General features: G+C 60.3%; 1 protein-coding gene across 1 annotated transcript in view; it reads right to left on the reverse strand.

Annotated features, from left to right (window-relative positions):
- Positions 1-2095: 2095 nt before the first annotated feature.
- Positions 2096-16652, reverse strand: part of TMEM132E (transmembrane protein 132E) — a 113963-nt gene continuing 99406 nt past the window's right edge. The window contains exons 6-9 of the mRNA XM_065418520.1: positions 8830-9035; positions 6993-7272; positions 4905-5096; positions 2096-3142 (exon numbers count right to left, since the gene is read on the reverse strand). Coding sequence (XP_065274592.1) covers positions 2096-3142; positions 4905-5096; positions 6993-7272; positions 8830-9035 — 1725 coding nt within the window. The remainder of the gene's footprint in view (positions 3143-4904; positions 5097-6992; positions 7273-8829; positions 9036-16652) is intronic.

The following is a 16652-nucleotide window of genomic DNA, read 5'->3' on the forward strand; positions in this document are numbered from 1 at the left end:
TGGTGGGTAAAGCCCAGTCGAGAGATAACATGACACCACCACCCCCTCCCTTGGCGTGAGCGGCTCTGCTCTCCTGCCCCTCTGCTAGTCAGCGCCGGTGTGTCTACCGCCTGGTATGGTCGGGGGGGGGGGCACGTGGCACAGGGCAGCGCGCAGGCACCACTGTTGGCATGGTGGGGGAATGTGGCGATGGGAGAGGCCCAGTCTCCAGGCTACCTGGCAGAGGGGGTCAGATGCCAAGGTGGCGAGGCAGTGGCGGGGAGAGACCCTATGACTGCAGGTTGGCTGGGCCTGGCTCTGGGAGGCCCCACTCGGCTGTTACGGGGACCAGGCCTGGCGCTATGAGCACAGCATCGTGGTTGAACCGCTCACTCAGAGCCGCTCCCCACCCCTGTGGGGTTGGCGCTGTCTCCTCTCCCCAGGAGCAGCTGCCCCTTCCCAGGGGATGTGAGGGCGTGGGCCACATCTGGAGTTGCTACGTGGCATGCGAGGTCTCAATCCATCGCTCAGCCTTTGGGCTTGCCCTGGGCAGCAGAAGCCGGAGAAGCGAGCAATTCCCTCCCACAACAGCCTGTGTTGAACCCGGGAGCCAAAGAAGAACCACAGTAATATGTTGTACTGAGGGGAAACTGAGGCACGGCGTGGGCAGTGCAGGGAGGGTGACTCGCTCAAGCTTGCCGATTCACCCGCAAGCTCGCGAATGGGACCCAAGGCAGCTGATGCCCAGGCAGTGCAGTCTCTCGAAGCTTGCGGACTGGGAGCCGGGTAGCTGGGAGCTCAGCTCGCCCCACGCCCCGCCATGGGTGGGAGGCAGAGAACCCACGCCTGGGGCGCGCCAGCGGAGGGGACCCCTGACGTGCCAGTTGGGGCCATTTCCGCATGTGCTTCCATTTGGGTAAGGCACACACGCCGAGACAACGAAATGCAAGCGGGGGCGGGCCCGGGCCCGGCCAAGGAGGAGCTGGGAGAGCAGCAAGAGCTTGGCCCGGGGCCGAGAACCTCGGCTTTAGATTCCCAAGCAGCTCGGGAGCTTTGTGGTTGGGTTCGGAGGCCAACGGGGTTCTTGGCCTCAATCCCTCCCTCCCCTGCTTCATGCCAGCCCTGGCTTTTCAGAAGCGCAGCTACATATGGCGGGAACGGGCCCCGGATGGGAGCGAGGAGCCCAGGGCCTGGCACAGCCAGGGACAGCCATGGGCGCTGTCCTCCTCTGGTGCTGAATAGCAAAGGGCGTGGTCATGTATTCCCCGGGGGTGGTGACAGCGGGGTGACAGCGGGGTTGGCTGGGCCAAAGCCAGATGGCTTCGCTCTAGCTTTCCGGTGCACACCCGAGGCACCAATGGTCCTTAGCTCGGGGCCATGCCCCCTGCCCGCTCCTCCCCTCCCTTCCCCCGGCGTTCGGAGCAGCGTGTCCCACGGCAGGACCGGGCCCGTCGGGGGGGATCCCTGAATGTATATTTATTCAACATTATTGTGCAACAAAGTAAAGCAGAGAAATCCTGTTAGTCTTTCGTGGCCGACGCTCGCTCGGAGGCCGCGGGGCAGGAGGCCGCGCCGCTCGGTCAGTGGTTCGCAGGGTGGGCCAAGGCAGCGTCAGGGCACGTGGAGAGTGGGCACATCCAAGCTGAGCCCTCCACGCTGACCGTTATCGCTCCAGGTCTGAACCTGCCCCCCCCCATACACTTCTTGCTCTATCTCTGGCTCCTCCACCCCCACCAGTGTCTTCCCCGTAACGCGGGGCTCCGCGCCCCCCGCTGCGCCGGCTCCCCTCTACGGCGCCACCTAGCACCCGGCAGGAGGGGGGGGGCGTTTGTGCAAGCAGCGTGCAGGCACCTCGGCACTTTGGCGGTGAGTGGGCGGAAGGCAGAGGTGGCCCCTTGCTCCCTTGGGACGCCGGGCTTCACCCCGCTCCGTTTGGCTCGCTCGACACTCGTTCCCTTTCAAAGAAAAAAAAAGTGGCGGAAGGGGGAGCCCCGTGCGCGGAAGAGAGAGCGAAAGGGAAAGGGGGGGAGTATCGAAAATCGGCTCCCACGGTCAGGGTCTGGGGTATCCGCTCAAGCCCCGGCCGGTGGGCAGCGGCTGGCGTGGCGTGGCGTGGCTAAGCGATCTCCTTGATCCTGCAGATGTAGTCGTGGAGCGCCTCAGGATCCTGTAGCCCCATGTCCTGGCACACCCACTCCAGGTCCTCCTCGTCAGCGATGGGGATGGAGTTGTAGGCCAGCTCCTCGGAGGGCAGCGTGGCGAAGGTGGTGAACTTCACTCGCTTCCTCTTGGAGGTGGGCGAGTTGAGCGGGTCCTCGCTCTGGTCCCTGGTGGAGCCCCCCGAGGAGCCATCTCCCCGCCCGTGCACCTGGCTCTGCACGCTGGTCTGCGAGCTGCCGCTGCTGTGGTGGTCCCCATGGCAGCAGGTCTGGACGCTCTCCAGCGGGTTGCCGGGGCTCTCGGGCGGAGGGGAGAGGTCATTCTGGACCCTCAGGGGCTGCCCGTTGCCCAAGAAGACCCAGTGGTGGGAGTGGTCCATGTTGGTCTGGCCCTCGGGCGGGATGCGCTTGTGCCTATACTTCAGCACGAAGACGATGCAGTTGATGAGGAAGACCAGGATGGCCAAGCAGAAGACACCCAGCAGGGCGTACATGCCGATCTCCAGGTCCGTCAGCCCCCGCGGCACCTGCACGAAGCCCGTGGGGATGGTGGGGAAGTCCTCAGTGGTATGGGGGATGCTGGGAGCTCCGCTGTCCTGGCTGGGCTCCGGCTTCCTTTCCACATCTGCCCGCAGGGTGGTGCTGGCCGCGCTCTCCTCCCTCCCTGAGGTCCCCGGCTTGCTCGGCACATGGCCGGCGTCCCCATAGTCATAGGTGGGGTCCTCCTCGGAGCCGAAGCGCACCCGCACGCTGGCCAGCGCCGTGAAGAGCACGCTCTTCCGCTTGGTCTTCTGGCAGCTCTCGCAGATGACCAGCTCGGCACGCAGCAGGTCGCCAGCCCCCTCGCCTTCCGCCACCACCAATGGGAAGGCCCGGTCCTGGGTCACCGACACTACTTTCTCGTCCAGGCTGCTCACCACCAGGTTATAGTCTTTGGGGTCGTAGAGGGAGAGGGGGACCGTGGTGCCATCACTGTATGAGACCCACATGCTCAGGAGGGCTTCCTGCAAAACAAACACGGGGAATGGGCATCTACCTATCTATCCATCCATCTGTTCCTCCATCTGTCCCTCCATCCCCAATGCTCCCCAACCATCCATCCATCCATCCATCCCTCCATCCCCCAAGCTCTCCAACCATCCATCTGTCCCTCCATCCCCCATGCTCCCCAACCATCGAACCATCCATCCATCCCCCATTCTGTCCATCCATTCATCCCTCATGCTTTCCAACCCTCCATCCATTCCCCATCCATTCATCCATCCCCCATGCTCTCTATCCATTCTCTCCCTTCCTCCCCCACACACTCCATCCCCCATGCTGATCATCCATCCCTGCATCCATCCATCCATCCACCATGCTCTCCATCCATCCATCTGACAATCTTTTCAACCATCCGTCCGTCCATTCCCCATTCTCTGTCTCTCTCCCCAGGGGGGAGTATGGGTTTGAAAGGACTGAGCTGTTCAGCAGACTTATAAAAAGCCCCCACAGAGAGGAAGCATTTATGACCTCCTCCCTGCCCCCGGTGCCAACGGGTTCCATTGCTTGGCCCCATTTCACCCCCAGCAAAACTCTTATTTCAGCGGAAGTCCCATGATACCCGCCCGTCACCATCCCTGGCACTGACTTCACTGTAAAGAGCGAGAGCTCAGTCGGCCTCTCTTGTACCGCACAGAGCCCCCAGAGATCCCCGAGGGGCGCTGCACCGGGCAATACGGCCAGCGAAGAGCCCCGGGATAGTGCGCCCATGCCAAAGCACTGCTGCAAACGATTCCCAGGGCCAGGCCTCACCTGGCGGCTCCGAGGCATAGCTGACAAGTTTGGCACAGATGCAAAGTTGAGTATGCAAATTAGTTAATGAGCTAATGTGCATGTTTGCAATTAATTTGCATATAATCAACACACCCTGACCCAAGCAGTGGCTGGGGCAGGACACAGAGCTGCCAGAAGCTTGGCAGCGGTGGGTGGGGCAGGTGGCTCCTGGGGTAGGGGGGTCGGTTTCTGGTGGAGCTGGGGTCGGTCAGTGGATGGGAACTGGGGGAACAGGTGAGTGGGTGCTGAGGGTATCTAGGGTGGGTGGTTTAAGGGGCCAGTACTGAAGCCCCTCACCTTCTGCTCCCACCATTGGCTGCCCTGGCCCTGCTTGGATCCAGCCAGGGATCAGCGAGAGAGGAGCCAGAGAGGCCCCTGGCTTCCGCCGGCAGAGCAGATGCCAGTGCCCCTGGCAGCCAGGAGGAGCAGCTGCAGGGTCATCCCTGCAGGCCAGCTGGATGCGTGAGGTCTCCAGGAGGGGCTGGGCGCCAGGGGTTACACGGAATGAGAGCAATGGGAACTCCCGCCGTTCTACGGGCTCCTACTGGAGTGAGCCTCCCTCGAGGCCAGCAGATCGGGGATCCCGCCCCCAGATGGAGCCAGGGCCTCTCCCAGACAGAAGTGAGCAGTCCTGCCGCATCACGTGGGATGGGGGTGAATTTCCGCTGGGCTGACGAGATGAGCCCCAGCGAAATCATTGCACCCAACAGCCTGACCCTGAGCACTGCATGCCCCATCCCTCCTCTGAGCGTGTTATTTGAAGAGTGCCTCAGCCAGAGGCCCTCGCAGGGGCAGGACCGCATCCCAATGGCAGAGCAGTGAGTACAGGTGCCCACGTGTGGGTGTGGCACTGGGAGACTACAGGCCCCAGCATGCAATGCTCCATGGAGAGCCAAAGTGCATGCTGGGAGGCGTAGTCATGTGAGCCATGCGGCGTGAGCCCTGTGTTACCTGCTTGGAGAAGTTCAGGGTCTGCTGGGCGGCCGTCTTAGCCACGATGGTGTGGCTGTTGCCGGGGCTGGGATGGAGGGAGAGCGACAGGCTGGACACCACCTGGGCCTTCAGATCGGTGATGCTGACCTTCTCGTCCGCCACCGTCACCACCGTCTCCCCCAGCACTGCCTCCATGAGCGGGGACACCACCTGCAAGAGAGAGTGGTTGGGGCGCGGCCGTGATGGCCCAGCCAGTGACCCACCGCCTCTTGGCACTGCCCTGTTAATGCCGAGGGACCACCCCCAGTGCTGCGAGCTCCCTCACAGCAGTGCCCTGCCAACGCCAATGAGACCACCCACAGTGCTGCAAGCTCCCTCACAGCAGTGCCCTGCCAATGCCAATGAGGGACCACCCCCAGTGCTGCGAGCTCCCTCACAGCAGTGCCCTGCCGATGCCAATGAGGGACCACCCCTAATGCTGCGAGCTCCCTCACAGAAGTGCCCTGCTGATGCCACCCTTTCCCACAAAGCAGCGCTGCAGTTCCCCCATTCTCCTAGCCTCCTCCTCAGCCAAGGAACATCGCTGGCCCCCAGAGCGCCGGGGAGCTGACAAAGCATCCGGCAGGGCCTCAGAGACGACCCCACGGGCACGACCTTTGCCTGCACCGCGCCCGAGCTGCTGCTGCACCCCGAGCGGGGTTTCCTGGAGAGCTCTGATCCGCCGGCAGCCGCCGCGCTGACCTTGAGACGCTCGGCCCTTTGAAGCCGGTATCGAAGAAACCAGGAATTTCGCTTAGAAAAGCGTAACCGGGCCCAGGCCTAGAACTAATTACAGCCCGAGCCGCCTGGCGTTGCAGTTAATGGCTGGAGCCAGCCCGCAGGGGAAGCATGTGCTCGGGAGATAACTTTAAACTGTGCCCACCCCGTCACCCCTCCCCTTCCCCCAGCCCCGGAGGGAGGAAGGAGAGAGGCTGCTGCTGACCCTCAAAGCCAGGATGACATTCACAGCCAGAGCGAGGATCAGAGGCAGACGCTGCTTCTGGGGCGCGGGGACCTCAGCGGGACGGGCGCCCATGGCGGGGAGGACGCCCGCTTCAGCATGGCAGAGAATTTGCACATTTACTGCCTCTTTGGGGGGCTCCGAGCCCAGGTTGCCAACACCCTGCACACGCCCTCCGTGCATCGGACACACTCAGGCCGGCCTCTGGACCGGAAAGCTGCCAAGGACCCCAGATCCAGACTACCCCAGCCTGAGGCCTGTCCCTTCTGCATACAGCCCCTCAGACGCCTGGTGCCGGGCTGACCTCTCCTTCTGGCCAAGGAGGGGAGGGGGCAGCGCCGGCAGCACACTCCCCGCCCCTGGGGGGCGGCTGCAGGAGAGAGATGCACTCCAGGGCAAGGAGCTTTGGAGCGTTTCCCCGCTGACAGCGGCTGGCATCCGGCATTGGCCCCATGCCCGTGGGAGGCTCATTTACGGGCAGTGGGTGAAAGGTGTCTCCGCCCCTTTAACTCTAGGGTGACAGGGAGTGGAACTGACCCTGATCGGGGATCTCCAGTGGGGTCCATGTACAGAGCCGGGCTAAAGCCCTGAACCGAACTGCAATCAGGTACAGCCACAGTCCTACTTGCAACTAGCTCGGGTAGCCTGTGGGGCCGGCTGGGCCACTCTGGGGCTTTCCCAGACATTGCCACTGGGCGGGCGCCTGTCCCTCCCCACGTGACTTGCTCCATCATGCTGCCGGGGGCCCCTTCCGGGTGGCCCAGCCTTCAGCTGCTGGAGCCTGGTACGGGCCACTCCCCCCCGTCCATTATATAATGGCTGGAGGGAGGAGGGGCAGGAAACAGCCTGACCCCCACTGGGGGGAAGGGAAGGACTTCCTCCCCTGCTTCATCAGCTGTTAGCTCAACCCCGCAGGACAGAGGCCCCCAGGGAATCCCTGATCACCTCTAGCAAGTACGCGCCAGCTGGGCTGCCCCATGAGCCCAGGCACGGGCCCCCGGCTTACTCACTCACCCCTCTGCACGCAGGGCTCGTTCCATCGCTGCCTTCCAGCTCCAGCCCCGTGATTCCCCCTGCCCCGAGGAAAGGGGGTGAGGGGCCCGTACCTTGAAGAGCGTGGTGCCCGGCTCCCGCCCGGCCAGCGTGCTGCTGTCCACCAGCTGGGCCACCCGGGGGTCATCCACCTTCATGAAGTCGCTGACCAGGTCGGTGACCTCCACTAGCCAGTCGGGGCCCAGCATGGTGATGACCTGGTCGGTGCCCTCCGAGGAGGTGGTGTGGAACTGGGTGAAGACCTGCAGGGTGGAGTGCTGGTACTGCAGGGTGCAGCCCCGGCTCTGCTTCCGCTCATCCTCGTCCTCGTCATCCTCGCTCTCCCGCACTGACCTGGGGGCACAAGACAGATCAGCCACCCTGCCCTGGCTGGGCCTGCCCCTGCTCTGCAGCGAGCGGGTACCAAGGTAACGGAGGCCAGTGACTCGTCGCAGGAATGGGCTACTGGCTAGGTGGCAATACTGCTGGAAAGGAGCTGGGGGCTACCCGGGATCACAAACTGAGCAGGAGCCAACAGCGTGAGGCAGGTGCGAAAAGGGCTGTATTAACAGGACCCGGGAGGTAATTGTCAGCACTGGGGGGGGCCTCAGCTGGAGCACTGCATCCAATTCTGGGCGCTGCACTGTCAGAAAGATGTGCAGGGATGGTCTAGGGATGGTCTAGGTTTACTTGCTTCTGCTTCAGCGCAGAGGGTTTGGACGAAAAGATTTCTTGATTTCCCCGCCTGCCCTACACATCTATGATTCTCTCGCAGGTGGCTCGATATATACGTCAGGCTCCTTTGTTTCCAGCCCCGTTACCGTGCAGTTCAGCAGCCTCCATGCTCCACCCCAGAAGTAGCTGCAATTCAGCAGTGAGGCCTGTATCTAAATCAAGATGTGCAATAGCATTGCTACAGATAGCAAAGCACGCCCGGGCGGCAGAAGACCACATGGGCAGCTGGCTGACAAAAGGGTTCTGGATGCAGGTGGCACAGGCCGGCAGATCCCACGGCACGTGGCATTTGGTGTTGGAGGGGATGGGGTTAATGTAAAGGGCCGGGGCCAGCACTATTGGTGCATCCTGAACGAAAGGCCTCAGCCAGCTGCAGGAATAGGAGCTGAAAGGGTGTCTAGGGCATGTGCTCTGTATATTAGGTGAATTACGGTAGTTCCTAGGCACCTCAGTCCTGAACCAGGACCCCGTTGTGCTGGGCGCTGTACATTCTTTATTAGGGGAATTACGGTAGTGTCCAGGAACCCATCCTGGAGCATGGGCAAAGGAGCCCTCCCTGGATCTCCCCCCTCCCTCCATCCCTGTCCCCCTCCGGCTCTGTCCCTCTCCAAAGCAAAGGCGTTGGGCATGCATGTATGTGTATTGCACAGCCTCCGCCGCAGGCCCTCTCTCCCCTCAGAGCCCGGTGGAGTTGTGAGCTGTCTCCACAGAGTCATCGTGCCCTAGAAACACCCAGCAAAGGCAGCTCTTCCAGCCCCTCGGAGCTGGGGGGGGGGGCAGCATGAGGGTCCCTGGGGATTCAAGCCGCGGGTGCTGGAGTGCCATGCGGGCAGCATGCTGCCCCCTTCGGAAAAGGGGGGCTTTGTCTCGCTCGGTGGCGCCCTCCAGTGGCCGAGCAGGGAGTCGCCATTGGCCTTTCAAAGCACAGGGCCTAAGCCTGCTCCATTACTGCCGGGAGGAGGCCGTCAAGGGGAGCTGGGCCGGGTCCCTGCCCGGAGGAGCTTCCAGCTGCAGTCAGCGCAGAGCAGCAGGGCCTGATTTCCAGACGGGCGGAGCACCAAGCCAACGGGACCTGCATTTGTGACTGGCACAGCTGGGCAAGGGCAGAGTCCCCTGCCCCCCACTCCCCGGCCCGCGGGGCGTGAGCTCCCCTCCGCCCCCCATGCCGGGGCGCACCTCCTGTCCGGCAGGACGGGCACCCTCCAGCCCTTCACTTGGCTCAGCCTGGGGTCCAACAGCTCGATGTGCAGCGGCAGCTTGGGCACCCACACGGTCATCTCCAGCAGGGCGCTCAGGTGCTCGTAGCTGAAGGTCACCCGGGCGTTCATGGAGCCGCGCGTCTCCTTCCCGCTCACAAACACGTAGTCGCAGCTGCTGGACACCTGGGGAGGACAGGGAGGGAAGCACCGGCACTGAGCAGCCGCCACTCCCAGCGCTGCTGGTTGGATTGAGCCTTGCAGCAGGGGGCGCCATAACGCCTCCCTGTTCCCGCCGCAGCTTGGAGGGAGCCGGGGGGCAGACCCCAACGGCGTGTGGCCTGGGGAGACTACAGCTCCCAGCATGCAATGCAGCTGGACGCTTAGCTCCTGCTGGGAGCTGTGGTTCCCGGGGGACGTGGCTCTGCATTACGGACCAAGGCAGCTCTGATCTCGAACCCCTGCCAGGCGGGTGCCCTGCTCTCCCCGCCCCCGACACGTTCACCCCCATATGCTAACTGGAGGAAAAACAAGGGGCGGTACAGGGATGTTAAATGGCAGGAGTTGTCCTTGTCTCGCCAAGGCCAGGAGCTGGGAAGGACACATCAGCCGTATGGCAAAGGCAAACCGTTCCTAGATTGCCGCTCTCGTTATGGGCCATCAGAGAAAGAACCGATCACTGCCGGAGCCACACATTATCCGGTGCCGCACCCCGGCCTGCCAGGGACTGAGCGGCAGCTGGGCTAAGCGAGGGGATGGCATCCAGAGTGGCACGAGGGCAGCGGCTCTCAAACGTTTGTACTGGTGACCCCTTTCACACAGCAAGCCTCTGAGTGGAACCCTCCTTATAAATTAAAGACACTTGTTTATATTTAACACTATTATAAAGGCTGGAGGCGAAGCGGGGTTTGGGGTGGAGGTTGACAGTTCACGACCCCCCATGTAATAACCTCGTGACCCCCTGAGGGGTCCTGACCCCCAGCTTGAGAACCCCTGAACGAGGGTGACCAGGCAGCAAATGTGAGAAATCGGGATGGGGGTAATAGGAGCCTATATAAGAAAAAGACCCCAAAATCAGGACTGTGCCTATAAAATCAGGACATCTGGTCACCGGAACTGGTACCCAGGCAGCAGCCTCCGTGCAAGGCTGGAACTGGCCACGTGCGGGCAGGCACATTTGCAGGAACAAAAAGCCGCTGTGCACTGCAACAGCGCCCCCAGATGTCAGCAAGGGTATTGTACTAAAGGGGAAGGCGTCCGGAAAGGGGACGGAGCCCTGCATGGCTTTCGACCCTCCGGAGGATTGGGAATCAGGGGTGTGATCCTGCTAGGTAGTGAGCGGCCTCTGGAGGTGCCGACCGCCCCCTCCCGCCATTGAAGGCCTTTGCACCAGCTGGTACCCGATGTGCGTGTGCGATTGTAGCAAACGTGCACACCGCAAGCAAGCAGTTGGAGCCCCAGGCTCTGTCACTGACTTGCTGTGAGACCACAGGCAAATGCCTGCACTTCGCCGTGCCTCAGTTTACCCACCAGTAAAATAAAGATAATGTTACTGACTTTCCTTTGTAAGGTGCTTTGAGATCTATGGCTCTAGACAATCAGGCTCTGTGATACCTCCCACCACACTCCCCCTGTAGAGGCTGGATAGCACCTAAACCTGGTCAAAACAACCCCCCCTCTTCAATCAAATCTTTTCATTCAAAAATGTCTGTTTAAAGTGTTTCCGTTTGCAACAAAACATTTATTTCATTTGGCTTTGACTCAAAACGGTCGTTTTGTTTTGGCTCTGTCAAAACCCGAAAATGGCCTGAAATTCCCAATGATCCTCCTTCCCCTTTTCTGACACCGGATACGACAGGATGAGCTGTGTCTAGAGTCAGTTTTGCCTTGTGCCGTTCTGCATCTTTTCGAAACTTCTCCAACGGTGTCAAAGCGATGGAGAGTTTACACGACGTGTCCCGGGTCATACGGGGAGAGCTAAGAATTGACCCATCAGCTCCTAAATCCATAAACACAAGACCACCCTTGCTCTGTACCCAGCCCTGAAAGAAATCTTAGAACCAGCTCGATAAACCCAGCTAGCCCTCCACACCTCTGCTATGCAGCGCCGAGTGGATAAGTCAGTTGCATTAGACATGCCTCTTCCATGTGCCAGCGGCGCGTCCTGGAACAATTCATTTAACGGAAGCAAGCCCTATTAGCCGTGCATTGTTGCTAATGTATTTACATGGGATCTGCCTTTAAGGTGCTATTCCCTGGCACCCCCGTGACCGTCATTAACGTTAATACCTTGAGATGTTTCTCCACCGAATCAATTTTAATCCCATTGTTGCGTCTCCCCCATTCTTTAATTTCCATTTATGCAAATAGCATTAGTTAAATGTGCTATAAAACAAATATATCCTGAGGGGGCCGCTTATTACAGACCAATCCAAGCCAATTAAGGAGCTAAGGGAGGAAATTGCTAATGGATTGCTTGTGTTTCTTCTTAGGGCTGTAAGTCCAGAACGCAACATTGCCTGCCCGTAGGTTGGAAGAAGGATTTCTCACCAGCAACTCTGATACTGTTCCAGGTCTCCAGGCAGCCTGTGTCTCTGTGAGTGTAATTCCACACCTGCAAATCATCCAGCCTGCCTTTCTGCACCGGAGAGATTGGCCGCTGACCCATCTGCCTCTGCAGATCAGCTCAGGCGGATGCACCGAGTTTGGTTTGCGGTTTCAGAAAAACATGTGAGCTCGATGACTGACAGGTGCAAAACGCTCTCCACTGAAACAGCGCAAATCAGGTCTGCTTGGGGAGGTTTGCAGAAGGGCTCGGCAGCCAGGATGGGGCCTGGTTTTTTCAAGGACTTGGTGTGCTGCATGCTTGTCACAATGGGATGTTTGTGCAAATTTGGCCCTTGTTTAGGTGTCTAAATGGGATCTGAATTCTTGGAATCTGGTCTGGATCGTGGGCGCTGAGCCCCGAGGGATCCGGCCCCGATCGCGGGCGCTGGGCCCTGGGGTATCCGGCCCCGATCGTGGGTGCTGGGCCCTGGGGTATCCGGCCCCGATCACAGGCGCTGAGCCCTGGGGAATCCGGCCCCGATTGCGGGCGCTGAGCCCCGGGGAATCCGGCCCCGATTATGGGCGCTGAGCCCTGGGGAATCCGGCCCCGATCGCGGGTGCTGAGCCCCGGGGAATCCGGCCCCGATCACGGGCGCTGAGCCCTGGGGAATCTGGCCCCGATCGCAGGCGCTGAGCCCTGAGGAATCCGGCCCCGATCGCGGGCGCTGGGCCCCGGGGGATCCGGCCCCGATCGCGGGCGCTGGGCCCTGGGGTATCCGGCCCCGATCGCGGGCGCTGAGCCCTGGGGTATCTGGCCCCGATCGCGGGCGCTGAGCCCCGGGGAATCTGGCCCCGATCGCGGGCGCTGAGCCCCGGGGAATCCGGTCCCGATCGTGGGTGCTGAGCCCTGGGGAATCCGGCCCTGATCGTGGGTGCTGGGCCCTGGGGAATCCGGCCCCGATCGCGGGCGCTGAGCCCCGGGGGATCCGGCCCCGATCGCGGGCGCTGGGCCCTGGGGTATCCGGCCCCGATCGCGGGCGCTGAGCCCTGGGGTATCTGGCCCCGATCGCGGGCGCTGAGCCCCGGGGAATCTGGCCCCGATCGCGGGCGCTGAGCCCCGGGGAATCCAGTCCCGATCGTGGGTGCTGAGCCCTGGGGAATCCGGCCCTGATCGTGGGTGCTGGGCCCTGGGGAATCCGGCCCCGATCGCGGGCGCTGAGCCCCGGGGGATCCGGCCCCGATCATGGGCGCTGGGCCCTGGGGTATCCGGCCCCGATCGCGGGCGCTGAGCCCTGGGCAATCTGGCCCCGATCGTGGGCGCTGAGCCCCGGGGAATCCGGCCCTGATCGCAGGCGCTGAGCCCTGGGGGATCCGGCCCCGATCACGGGCGCTGGGGTATCCAGCCCCGATCGCGGGCGCTGAGCCCCGGGGGATCTGGCTCTGATCGCGGGCGCTGAGCCCTGGGGAATCCGGCCCCAATTGCAGGCACTGAGCCCCGGGGAATCCAGCCATGAGCTCTTGCAACAATCAGACCCAATACCCTGAGCAGGCAGCTGTACTGTGGGCAGTGGGGGAGGGCATGAGAAGGGGTATTTAATTTCTCGAGCTCTCCTTGGCCCGGCGTTGACATCAGATAGACACAAGCTCAGCATGTCTGCAAAGACAATCTCAGCTGTGCCGGGCTGCGTCTGAATAAAGATGAGCTCGGAAATGAATCCCCCGGTGAATGCTCACTCTAGATATTGGGCCGTCGATCACAATAATATGATGGTCTGCTGCTCGCAGTACCTTAGGTAATAAATCCACCCACTCGGCTGGTCTGGGGCCACCAGCGTTTCAATTCACTGAAAGCCACCCGCCCTGTCCCGATGATGGAGTGGCCCTGTTATAAAGCTACTGTATATTAGCTCTTAAATGTACTGCACTCTATTACGGCCATGCTTGGAGTAACCTGAGCTGAAGGATTCACGTCTAAGCGTTGAGTGAGGAGAGCAGGGCCTGTCTGGGCAAGGAGCCGATAGCTCCAGCCCGCATGGGATGCCAGCTTCACGCTCACCATCTGGAACCCTTTGCAGCTCTGTCCCTGCTTTGTCCTCCAAGAGCAGCTACCGAGGCACCGGTATTGACGCTACAAATTGATCCTCTGCGTGTATGCGGCTCCCAGGTGGCTGAGGGGAACCCAGAATCATAGAATATCAGGGTTGGAAGGGACCTCAGGAGGTCATCTAGTCCAACCCCCTGCTCAAAGCAGGACCAATTCCCAGACAGATTTTTACCCCAGTTCCCTAAATGGCCCCCTCAAGGAGGGGGCTCACAACCCTGGGTTTAGCAGGCCAATGCTCAAACCACTGAGCTATCCCTCAGAGCAATAGGCCCTTCTCCACCGAGCATTGTACCCTGTACCTGCACACCCCTGGGGCCTCCATCAGCTTCAGAACTCCTCTGCTCTCAGCAAACAGCTGTGAAACCCTCCGGCAAAGTGTGTGTCTCCAACCCCCCTCCAGCGGCAGGTCCACATAGAAGATAGCCTACTACTGCTACCAGTTCTCCGTTAGCTGAGCTGGTACAGGACTGTGCCGAGGATCTAAAGAGCCCAGCCGTTGTTGTTTTCATTTTTAAGCGTTAAAAAACACTGGCTATTAGTGTGACTTACACCCCATATTCTTCATAGAAATATTGTGATATGAATATGGCATAACTAAGGTATGTTTTATGCAAGATGGGTCATGTGAGGTATCATTGGAAAGGTTATGATCTACTGAATGTGATTATCCTATTTGCATACATGTATCGTTTCTGTGTCTGAAGTTAGGAATATTGACTATGTAACGATTACAACTGTGTGTGTGTTTGGGGGAATGCCCAGCAGACAAGAGGCCATCAGCCTCAATGGGCCATTAGGAAGAACAATAAGATTTGGAAGATACTAATCTCCCGCCTTCCTGAGAAGCTCCCCCGGTTGCTGCTTTGACACTACAGGGTCAGGTGATCGTGTCACCTGGTACTAGACCCCCATCTTGGGCTTTCAGTGTTTTTCGTTAAGAGGGGGCGGGGGTCAGACTGGGAAACAAAAGATTTCCGCCCTATGTACATTCTATTTAAGGCTGGGAAGTGAGGCAATCAGGACTTTTCTCCATTGCCTCCCCGCCCAAGAAGGAAGATTGCTAAAACCCCCTGAAGGGAAAGGCAGGGGCTGAGTCCAGGCAGAGACAGGGGTCCAGTCTGCAAAGAGAAATAACTGGAACTCTACAGAAACTCTGCCTAAAACAATGTTTAAGGTGAGAAATTACATTATGTAACCTGCTTCTTGAGTGTATTACGCTTCGTTTGCGGGTTTTGTTTTATTTGCTCAGTAATCTGCTTTGTTCTGTTTGCTATCCCTTATAATCACGTACAATTCACCTTTTGTAGTTAATAAACGTATTTCTTGTTTATTTCAAAACCCAGTTTGTGCAACTCATATCTGGGGGCGGGGGCAAAAAGCTGTGCATCTCTCTCTCCACATTGAGGGAGAGGGTGAATTTTTATGAGCTTGCGCTCTGTGGATCTTTCTATACAGCGCAAGACAATATTATTTGGGGTTCATGCCCCAAAGGAGGTGTGCACGTGAGTGCTGGCCATTCCCCTCGCTAAGTGCTCCCACACGGAGCTGATTTCAGTCTGTGTCTGCAGCTGGGCGTGGCCGTACTTGTGTGTGTGCTGGAGAAGGTTTGAGAGCCTAGCACGGCATGAACGGGGGGGGGAACCCAGGCTGGTGGAAAGGGCGGGCTCAGTGGGACCCCAGCACATCAGGTGGCGCCCCAGGAGGGGGGTTCACCCATCACAATTACATCCAGAAAAATGACGTTAAAAGAACATTAAGATTGCACAGGCTCCCGGCCTCCTTCAGTGCACAGGAAGGACGGTGGTCTGTGAGAGCAGCTATTCAATGGTTCATTCATCTTCATCATCCCCTGGTGGCCCCAGGCCTTGCCATCCATACCCCGCTCTGACTGCCGAACGGTTCATTTCCTCCCGGGTTTCTCTGTGGTGCTCTCACTGAAGTCCCCTAATCCTTTCCCAACATTAATGCATTTATCTTCCCAGCCCCCCAGGCAGGCTAGGAGCTCTCATCGTCTCTGGGGAATTGCGGCACAGAGATGAAGGCCAAAATTGTCAAACGTGGCATCTCCTTGTAGGTGCCCAATCTGAGAGGCAGAGGGCCGGATTTTTCAGAGCACTATGTGACGGCACTTCCTGGACCACAGGGTCTCAGGTTGGGCACCCGGAACAGGAGACGCAGACAGAGGCTCCCTGTGCAAAGTTTACTTCAGGCGACTCCTGACACAGGAGCTCTGTGGCAGAAGCAGGGCTAGAATCCAGGTCACCAGGGCAGCACTCAAATGCCTTCACCAGGAGACCCTCCTTTCTCCTCCTGCAGTCCCTGCCTCCTTCACTGCACTGCCTCCAGCTTCTGCAGCAAACGAGGCAGGGCTCCTCCAGATAACAGCCTCCTCGCTGCGCGGCCCAGAGCAGGTCCCATGCACTGAATGAGGCAGGGGGCTCATGGAAAGAAGTAGGCTGCCATCACGGCATTAAAGCAGGGGCGGGCAAATGTTCTGGCCTGAGGGCCACATCGGGTTTCCAAAATTGTATCGAGGGCCGGTTAGGGGAGGCTGCGCCTCCCCAAACAGCCAGGCATGGCCCGGCCCCCGACCCCTATCCGACCCCCCCCCCCTGCTTCTCGCCCCCTGACACCCCCCTGGGACCCCTGCCCATCCACCATTCCAGCTCTCTGTCCCCTGACCCCTCCCGGACCTCCCGCCCCTAACTGCACCCCGCCACCCCATCCAACCCCTCCTCTCATTCCTGACAGCCTCCCGGGGACCCCTGCCCCATCCAACCACCCCTTCTCCCTGACCTCCCCTGGAACCCCTTCCCCTGACTGTCCCCCGCCACCCCATCCAACCCCTCCTCTCCTTCCTGACTGCTTCCCTGGGACCCCTGCCCCATCCAACCACCCCTATCCTTCCTGACTGCCCCCCCGGGACCCCTGCCCCCATTCAACCCCCCTGTTCCCCACCCTCTGACCGCCCCGACCCCTATCCACACCCCCGCCCCCTGACCACACCCCTGCCCTCTATCCAACCCCCCCTGCTCCCTGCCCCTTTACCGCACTGCCTGGAGCGCCAGTGGCTGGCGGTGCTACAGCCGTGCCGCCCGGAGCACCGGGTCAGGCCCTGGCTCTGCAGCTGCCCGACCGCCCAGAGCATTGCG

This window comes from Emys orbicularis, chromosome 17 (assembly GCF_028017835.1).
Source record: "Emys orbicularis isolate rEmyOrb1 chromosome 17, rEmyOrb1.hap1, whole genome shotgun sequence".
NCBI lineage: Eukaryota > Metazoa > Chordata > Testudines > Emydidae > Emys > Emys orbicularis.